The 9,962-nt window shown below is 34.8% G+C and overlaps 1 protein-coding gene across 4 annotated transcripts; it reads left to right on the top strand.

Moving 5' to 3' along the window:
- Positions 1 to 5,171: 5,171 nt before the first annotated feature.
- Positions 5,172 to 9,346, top strand: LOC147549683 (palmitoyl-acyl carrier protein thioesterase, chloroplastic-like). 4 transcript variants are annotated; one of them, XM_086665940.1, is made up of 7 exons: positions 5,172 to 5,600; positions 6,041 to 6,612; positions 6,760 to 6,893; positions 7,143 to 7,256; positions 7,472 to 7,643; positions 7,746 to 7,814; positions 8,812 to 9,346. In XM_086665940.1, exons 2-7 carry the CDS (start codon positions 6,106 to 6,108, stop codon positions 9,091 to 9,093), a joined length of 1,278 nt encoding a protein of 425 aa, XP_086522066.1. In that variant the 5' UTR covers positions 5,172 to 5,600; positions 6,041 to 6,105; the 3' UTR covers positions 9,094 to 9,346. The 4 variants fall into 4 exon arrangements, with proteins under 4 accessions (XP_086522066.1, XP_086522064.1, XP_086522068.1 ...); XM_086665942.1 differs by having other exon boundaries at positions 5,339 to 5,600; positions 6,027 to 6,612; XM_086665938.1 differs by having other exon boundaries at positions 7,472 to 7,814.
- The last annotated feature ends 616 nt before the right edge of the window (positions 9,347 to 9,962 follow it).

Genomic DNA, 9,962 nt, shown 5'->3' with positions numbered 1-9,962 from the left:
GATTAATGAGATTAGAATCATGCTTTCGTTATATGATCGAAATGATTGAGCTCAACAAAAAGAAAATGATAAACAATGAAAACTTAAATATTATATATGTGATTTTTTTTTGCGACTACGATCTACATTAGTCGTTACAAGGCATTGATACATCATGAAGATGAAATAAGCACGATAACTGCCTATTTTAAATCAAGAATGAAAGAAGTCTAAAGCCTAACAACAAAGAGGCCTAAAGCCAGACAAATTATTAAATTATTTATAGCCTAAATTACATGAGATAAATCTTGATGCCAAACTGCTTCCACCGAGACTCGATCTCACGACCTCATAGACTTGAGAGGCGTGGCCAACCACTGCACCAAAGACTGGTGGACTATTATCTATGTGACTATAAGAAGAAAAATAGGCAAAATAGAAAATAAATAAAAGATAGAGGGTCTCTGGATGCTAGTGCTCGATCCTAGGTCATCTAGGTCCTTAGCAAGGAGTCTAGTTGTCCTACCACTTTGGATTCTATGTAAACTGTTAGGCTAAAACGTGTTATACCAGTTATTCTTGCCTTTGGGGCCCTTTAAAATCCTGGACCCCAAGCGGCTGCTTTGGTCACTTTAGCCCAGGACCGCCCCTGACTATCACGCTACCTAAATATTTTTTTATAATACAGTATTTCTCAGTACTTCATTTTTCCGGTTCGTCAGATAAAAAGGGTGGAAAGCAAAAACGTCATTTATAGTTTGTGGACCTATCACCTATTTTTCGTCGAGAAAAAAAAAATCTCTACCTCATTTCAGGACGGATTTTTGTTCATGCTCTACTTTAACAACTAAAAGTCAATTTTATGAATGAGATAACAATCTCGCATTCAATTGTACTCGTGACATGTTCTTTGTCAATCAGTTTGACACGCTTTACGCCAATTTTAAAAAGAAAATCACATTTGTAGTAAAAAATTATAAATCGGGATAATTTGTGCTTACTGGTATATGACCCACTCGAACTATTACTAGTACTGGTTTTTTTTAGTAAAATACTCGTAGCTTTTTAAAAAAAAAAAACGCGTGTTCTTATACTCACAAGTTTGAAGTTTCATTAATTAACATGGTAATTATATGTTTGTGTAATTGATGATAATTCAATGAACCTTATATGTGAAACAATTTTAGCTAGGTGGGTATTATATGTATTTCTTCATTAGTGAGATAAGTATCGAAATCATAAGGTGTTGAGATCTAAAATCCATATTAGGTGGTCTGTGTACTATTTTTGTAGTATTTGTGGTTTTTCTTCACCCCCAAGGGATGTAGTTGAAAGCGAGATCCATTTTGCTGTAGTATTTGTTTTTTATGTATTTTATTTTGACTTTTGGCTCCAAAAAATAGGGTTTTCAAGGACAATACTGGTGGGAGGGAACCTAAAAACAAAGATAATTATTTCTCAAATTATATTTTGTTTCCATATTCTTCTTCTTTCTCATTCTTATTTTCTTTCAATCTCCTTCACTTTTTCAGTTTAAGGCTTCATCTTCGTGTCCATAAGTTTTCTTATTGGCCTTTTCCCATTTCTTTTCTTCATAATTCAAAAAGTTTTGATCAGCAATCACCAATTAGGATAATATAGATTAAACTTTTTCGAAAGAAAAGTCATGTGTGCATGTACAAAAAAAACTTAAGTAGCAATTAGAGTTGGGTATCGTACAAATGTTGGTGCCTATATTGTTTCTTCATAAGGCAAAAACATACAGGGTAGAGATACGAATCAAGGAGAAAATTTAAAGGCACTACCTTATAGTAAAGCTTGCATATAGGGGGGGTAAAGCAAGATAGGTCGGGTGACCGCGAGTTTACTTTTTCACCGGGTTGGGCCAGTTGGGCTTTGGATTTTTGTGACCATTGCTTTCCCATATCTGTCCAAGCCCGCATACCTTTCAATTTTTTTTTGAATATATATCTTTCAATTATTTGACTATATGTTCCACACTGAACATATAGTCAAGCAACTGAATTCACACTAGACATTGTCTACTTCAAAGATAGTCAGTCATATGAATTGACTTTCTTTCCTACAATTTTGATTTATGCTCAGTCACGTCTGACGTAAAATTTCGGCTCCGCCAGTGATTTAATATACATCCATATATAATACTCTATACTATAAAATGTTATTGTGTTAATTAACTTTCTTTTGTTAATTATTGTGTTTGCATTTTTTTCGTTCGCGAATATAAATTTGCTCCCTTGCGTCGAGATCCTGTATCCGCCCGGGTAGCTACTTGAAACATGATAGATGAGATACATATTATACATTTTCATGCTAATAAATTGATTATTAACAAGTAAGTTTCCTTAACTAATTCATCTACCAAAGTTGTTGATCCTATTTATTTTGTTACCAAGATTATACAATTGATTCATTTAAATCCATTACTATAATGGTTTTGTCACTCAACCATCTGCATTTATGTAAGCAGATGAATCAACTATAAAGTAAATGGTTGATATCAACTTAAAAGCGATTGCCGAAGAGGATATGAATTGAATGATTTCTGTGTTTTGGGTCCAATTTAGTTCAAGGCATTTAGTAAGGAAGGTGAGATACAGTTAAGATTTTGACTACCTACACTCTTTCTCTTTTCACACATTTTTCTTTTGAAAGTTTTTTTGGGAAACAGAAAGATATGAGTAGAATTTTACAATCGGCGTATTGATTCATATATTCTTGGACCCCCAAAAAGAAATGAAAAAGATCAACTATTTGAATACTGTTTATCACAAGGTGTTTGGATTGAGCTTGCATTGGATTCAAGCAGACCACAATTGTTCTTACTACATGTGTCTCGGTTACTCCTTCCGTCCTATTTTGTTTGACTCTTTAAAGTTCAACCTATTAAGAGGAATTTAGTCGTTATCGACAACTAAAAAATAATCTAATTTTCATAACTTAAAGTAATTTATACTCTTATCATGTTTCATGGTTGATGAGTGTTGTATAATTTTTATGGCTCTAACAGTTTGGGTAATGATTGGCATAATAATCAATGTTAATGGACAAGTCGTGGTTTTGGGGCATCTAAATATTTATCAAAGCATAAAGACTTTGGTCGATTACATTTGACTTACGAGAAACCCTTGTTTTGAATCCCACAGTGATCAGTTTGTTTATCTTTTACCTCGTACTCTCCACCTTCAACCTTACCTCCGACCGCCACTACTACTACCACCATTTCTATCTCGTGCTCCTCTCTATCTCTCCCTCTCTTATCGTATATTCCTAAACTAGGTTTTGGGGAAATGGTCAAATCAGGACAACCCAATCTGGCGTATCTTCATTTTGTATATTTGAAATGTGTTCATGTCACATAATAATGTAATGACTTAGGTCTTGTGTCATAACAAAAATTTGTGGGTAAAATTGGAGTTAGAAAGTCTATGTTAATGGTACAAATTCAAGTAATGTAAAGATACGAATACGAAAATCGTGCGTATGAGAGAAAAAGAATTGATGTGAATTTAAAGTAACTTAAATAACGGGCTAAATTGAACTCATAATTTGTACTCTCTTCGTCCCAAATTAAGAGTTTCACTTTGAAAATATAACTTTCTATCACAGTTTTTAGTTTTTCATTTTTACCCGTAATCATTTTTAACATCTTTTTGGAATTCAAATATTTATATTAGGGTAGTATTTCTCTCAATTCACTTACCATAAGTGGGTAATTGTTGATAGAGATCATTCCAATACCAATTCATCGGTCTTAAAAATGTTTAAAATGTTGCACCAATTTAAAGACACAATAAAATGTGATAATCTTGAAATTTAAAATTGTTTAATTTTTGAGTCTGAAATTTGGTGCATTTTCTCTTTTCACTTTAACTAATTTTGAGTTTTCAAATTAGGCTCCTGACATTATATACGAGCTCAGAACAATTACTTTGTGGTTATAAAAAGAAGTTGTCGTGCCAAGAACGTCAAGAAATTTTTAATCACCTCTTGAAAGCAACTGATAATGGAGAATTAGTTAGAGGTACAATTCATCGTATAGCCGAATTATTTTGTGTAATAGAAAAACAGTGCATTGAGTTTGGAAACGTTTTCAAGAATGTCTTGCTAATGGAGAATTTGTTAATGTATCCAACAAATTTGTCGGCAACATTAGTCGCAAAAGAATTCACATTGATAGCAACAAAGTTTTGGAAAATCTTCTACGACGTCGAACAAATATTCGATCCATGGCCAAAACTTTGAGTTTCTTCAAGCATCCTCAAATATTGGACTCGTTATCTGATTGTGTTGCCAACCACCAAATAGTCCAGATTTAAACGTTCTGGATCTTGGATTTTTAGAAGAACTCATTCATTGCAACATCAAGAAGCACCACATACAATAGATGATCTACTTCAAACAGTGCAAAATGCTTTTTACAAATTACCCGTGAAGCTCCTTAATCGTGATTTTCCAACAGCAACAATGTATAATTGAGATAACGAAAGTGGTTGGGTCAAATAATTATAGAATACCACACATGAATAAAGATCAATTGGAGAAAGATGCAAATCTTCCTATTCAACTAGAATGTGAATGTAATTTAATGGACAATGCCTTAAGAGAATTGCAGGAATTGGAGAATTAGAGACTATGCAATTGAAATCCATATAATTTCGATTCAAAAAAAAAAATTTGCGCTTTATTCAAATAAAGAATTTCTCCTTGAGTTTTACAGAGCAATGTTGGTAGTATTTTATATGTTGGTAAAATCTTACAATATTACCCTTTCCTTTTGAGCCAATTCCGTTGGATGTGATCTTTATGAAACTCCCAATGAAAATGGACTGCCAGACTTATCCCTCATGTAACCGATTAACCTGTTTTATTATAATAGATATTTTCTTAACTATTATTCATCAACTATATAATGAAAACATTCCATCAAACGATTTAATATAAGCATAAAATATCAAACCGCAAAATATAAATAACAAAAAGAAAGGCAAAAATGAAATACATCGATACGATGTGATAAACACGGTAATTGCCGAATTACTACTAGCCTAAAATCCCGACGAAACTTAATGATCTAAAGTTTACAAAAACTATTTTATTTATACTGAAGTTCAATATTCTTGGATATACACTTCCATATAATTGGATTTGAGACCTCCACATTACGAAGTAGATGCACTTATAAGGCTACCCGTTATTGGTTAGAAAAACTATTTTTAATTGGTGGATAAGATGTATGATTGTCCATGTAGTTTGGAAAGAAAAAGACAGTTATCTAAAAGAACCGTTAGTTTTGGTGTAAACCATATGAAAGGAGTAGTAGAAGCGGGAGAGGGCTGGCTGGCTGTCCAGACAGATACTATAAATTGAACGTTCTGGACTGCCAGCCAAATACTTCTAAACCATCCACACAACAAACAGCTGGCGCCCTCTAAAAAGTTCTCTTTTTTTTTTTCTCTCTCTCTCTCTCTCTCTCTCTCTCTCTCTCTCTCTTCTCTGCAACACTCCTGAGACCCCTAGCAACCTGAAAAATCGAAACATTTCGGAACCCTAAAAACAGGGACATACAAATTTCTTTCTCGATCTGTTTCATTAAGGAGGTATTGCCATTACTCTCATTTTCTTATCCGAAGTTTGTTTTTTTTTGTCGGGTTTATAGAAGTTTTTTTTTATCATTACGTTTTCGTAATGATTGATTGTTGAATTGATTTGTTCTTAAAGATCGAGAATTATGTGTATGTTTGAGGTTATGGACTTTAAGTTATAGATCTAGTACTTTTCCTCATGAAAGTTGTGATTTTTTTTAACCCTTTTGATTGATTATCAATTTTAATTTGATAGGGCATTGATTGATTCATATATATATATTTGTTTTCGAAAAAAGTTGATTTAGAGAACATTGTTTTTGGGGAGAATTTCTCTTTATAACATAATTTCTTAATGATAATGAAAATATTTCTTTCATTTGGTCTTATAATTTTTAGAATTAGAATTATTCTGCAACTATTATAGCTTAATGTTTTCAGTGGTGATAAACCAGGGCCAGTTTTGTGAACCTGGGTGATACTCTTTAACTGATCATTTGGTACCCTAATTCTTCTCATCATGGTTGCTACTGCTGCCGCTTCGGCATTTTTTTCTACCACTTCGCAACCTCCGATGAAGGCTTCAATGATGCTTGGAGGAGGACCAGAAAGTTTGGATACTAGAGGACTTAACCCCTCAAAACCCGCTTCCTCTGGAGGTTTGAAGGTTAAGGTGAATGCTCATGCACCTCCAAAGGTCAATGGCTCTGCAGTTAGTTATAAGGCATCTTCAGGAATTTCGAAGAGAGAAGAGGATGGATCGTCGCCTCAACAAAGAACATTCATCAATCAATTGCCTGATTGGAGTGTACTTTTAACTGCTATTACGGCAATGTTTTTGGCAGCTGAGAAGCAATGGACACTTCTTGATTGGAAGCCAAGACGGCCGGACATGCTTGTAGACCCGTTTGGGCTGGGGCAGATAGTTCAGGATGGGTTTGTTTTTAGTCAAAACTTCTCGATTAGGTCATATGAGATAGGTGCTGATCGAACAACATCTATAGGAACGTTAATGAATCATTTGCAGGCATGAACACATATTTACCTTTCTTGCCATATTTCTTTCTATAAGCAACTTTTTCTTCATGATTGGGGGAGAACTTTTCTAAATGAAGAGAAAAAGGGTAAAAATGAAACATGCTTGTAACATTTTTTGTTGGTTTATTATATACAGGAAACAGCTCTTAATCATGCTAAGAGTGCAGGACTGCTAGATGATGGATTTGGTTCGACGCCAGAAATGGCGAAGAGAAATCTAATTTGGGTGGTCGCAAAGATGCAAGTGCTTGTGGATCGTTACCCCTCTTGGTAAGCCACCCGTGTACCTTAACCGAGGGCGATATGACGTTTCCTTCTCCAAGTATTTGTTCTTTCCATAAGCCTCTAAGCTGGTTCTAAATTCTGTTTAAGGAACCTTAATATTTTTATTGATAACACTATGAGCTATATGTAGCTTTTCATCCATTTTTCTTATGAGGACCTCTGTATACCGTTTTGAAGCTATTTGTTTGAGGTTCAGTGGATAAAGCTGATCATACATCATATTTGTCTTGCTAGGGGAGATGTCGTTCAAGTGGATACTTGGGTTAGTGGGGCGGGAAAAAATGGTTTGCGACGTGATTGGCTTATTCGTGACTCCAATACTGGTGAAACACTCACACGAGCTACGAGGTTGGTTTGTAGTTAAACCTTGCAAAAATAATAGGAAATGACTGTGGGTTCTTATTACATCTCTTACTATATTTCTGAAATAAATCAAGATTTTATAAATGCAGGCATGAACAATACATCACTTAGATCACATCTCTGGATCTTTATTTTATTTCAAACTCCGTATCCCTTTAAACATCCATTCGCATTTTCTGAATGTCATGATCTAAATGCAGTGTGTGTGTGATGATGAATAAGGAAACGAGGAAATTGTCTAAAATACCAGATGAAGTTAGAGCTGAAATAGAACCTTATTTTCTGGACTGTGCTCCGATTCTGGACGAGGATAGCAGGAAGCTGCCGAAGCTGGATGACGACACAGCAGATTTTGTCCAAACTGGCTTAACTGTAAGTATGATCTGGAGGAATATGATAGCTTATTTTATTTTCAACTACTACTACTTTAACCTCTTATTTATGTATGTTAATGATCTATTCTCCGAATTGCAGCCAAAATGGACTGACTTGGATATCAATCAACATGTAAATAATGTAAAATACATTGGATGGATTATTGAGGTAGATATGCTTGTGAAGTAACTTTCCCTTTCCTTTTCCTCGAAATTTGCTATTAATATTTAGCTACAAATATGATTGCTTGCTTATTGCTTTAGATGGCTGCTACAATTAATTGGCAGGGAAGGGGATCTATAACACCACAAAACATAACATCCTAAATGAGTAACCTAGTAATTCATTAGATAATGAAAGTCATAGTTTCCAATACAACTGATATTTTGGTGCTTAACTCAAAACAGATGTTGCATTATAGTTTTTTACTATGTTCAATGCATTGACAGACAACTCTGAATGCTCAATGACGAAATCGTGTAGTTTTTTTATTAGTTCGAGATATCTAATTATGTGTGTCGAACTACATTTTAGTATGTTGTAGCTTTGGATGTTTGGATAGTTGTATCAGTGATGTGCTATTTTTTTTACATGTTGGTATATTTTTTAAACTCTAAGGACCATAAAACTGTAAGGACCATCAAATCTTGGTATATTAGCACATAAAAGTGTAAGGACCATAGTGTAATGATGTAATAATTTAATGAACGAAAATGTGAGGCGAGCGCCTCAAGCAGGCCTTGTGGCGGCAATACATGAGTACTTGTCGATTTCCTTGATTCACAAACTCGACTCAATCTCGGGGTTATTCATGAGCCTAACCACATCGATTCTAGATGCAGAAAGATAATAGTAACCGTATAAACCTTTTCATGCTCAATGTGCCAGATTTGGAAAACTCTCTAATAGATGGATCCAACAGTTTCTCAACTACGAAAGACTGCAGATTATGCCACTTGAAGCTTCAGCCGTGTTGCAATAAATGAAAATCCCAAACCATCACATGTAGAACCAAAACTATTTTACGTGCTCTTGATCTTTTACTCTTGTTGTTATACTTTCTTGTTTCCATATTTGTGGCAAGAGATAGACTTATTGCTATGTTTGTTATATCATCAATAACCATGTTTATAAGAATAACTTATCAGCTTCTAATTTGTTGCAGAACGCTCCTCCTGCGATTTTAGAAACTCACGAGCTTTTCAGAATGACGCTTGAGTATAGGAAAGAGTGCAGGAAGGACAGTGTTCTCAAGTCGCTCACCACTGTCAAGGGTGATGCTAGCAGTGGCGGTGGTGGTTCGTACTCGGACATTGGAGGGATTGAGTGTGAGCACATGCTCCGACTCGAAAACGGGAGTGAGATTGTAAGAGGAAGAACTGAGTGGAGGCCTAGAAACGCAAACAACAATTGGGATGTGGGTAGGATTCCGGCTGAGAGCTCGTAGGTAGTAATCTACCACCACCACCGGCACCACCACCATCAGCACCACCAGTACCACAAATATTGCTGTCACCAAATCTGGCATTTCAGCAGTAACAAGCATCTTCCCTCTATGTGTCTCAAATATCTTGTGTAAAAATCTTCTGTCCCTCAAAGATGTCATTCTCTTTTTTTTTTCCTATATGTTTCTACTGTAGTTTCCTTTTGGAAGCCTGTGTAATTAGTGTTTTCCTGTATTTATGTTTTCTATGGGGTTACACGTTTCCTTCGGTCAAATGAACGAGAGAGGAAGTAGTAGAGCGGAAGAGAGGATATCTGTGTCAACAGTCCAATAGTTCCACTCAAATTCGCGGCCAAAACTATTTACACAGCTACTTTGGCTATTTAGAGTGCACATAAGATGGAATCTTTTCACTTTCTCTGTAAATAAGATTTTGTTAATTACAGAGCACGTAGGGACTAAAATCAAATTTTAACAAGGATCAAACTGAAAAGAATATATATATAAAATCGAAATTTTCGGCCAGAACCAACAAAAACTATAAGAAAAATACGGTAACAAAAAGAAGAGGGATTTTCGATAGGAACCACCGATTTTAAATCGAAATTTTCGGCTAGAACCAACAATAAATATGACAACAAAATCTCATTTCTTCTATGACAAGATTTCTTTGAAAACTACCTAAAGAGTTAAAAAAAAATCTACTTCCATGAGTATATATGAATCAAGAGAAATCTATAACAAGATTTCTTGAAAAACTACCTAAAAAGCCTTGAAATCCTAACACATTAAGATAAAAATTGAAAGAATGACTTTAAGAATTTGCGGAGGGAAGAGTAAGGGTTTTAGATGGAGGGAAGGACCTATCTGTA

This window comes from Eschscholzia californica, unplaced genomic scaffold (assembly GCF_041429995.1).
Source record: "Eschscholzia californica isolate CP2 unplaced genomic scaffold, dmEscCali1.0.p SCAF_3, whole genome shotgun sequence".
Taxonomy (NCBI): Eukaryota; Viridiplantae; Streptophyta; class Magnoliopsida; order Ranunculales; family Papaveraceae; genus Eschscholzia; species Eschscholzia californica.
Note: the sequence above shows the minus strand (reverse complement) of the source record. Positions and strands in the feature narration are given on the sequence as shown.

Bases quoted from the DNA above. Each gene is read 5' to 3' on its own strand.
- LOC147549683 (XM_086665938.1), top strand. From the start codon at position 6,106: ATGGTTGCTACTGCTGCCGCTTCGGCATTTTTTTCTACCACTTCGCAA. The intron at 6,894-7,142 runs GTAAGCCACCCG...TTGTCTTGCTAG, and splicing joins GTGGATCGTTACCCCTCTTG to GGGAGATGTCGTTCAAGTGG. The intron at 7,257-7,471 runs GTTGGTTTGTAG...ATCTAAATGCAG, and splicing joins ACACTCACACGAGCTACGAG to TGTGTGTGTGATGATGAATA.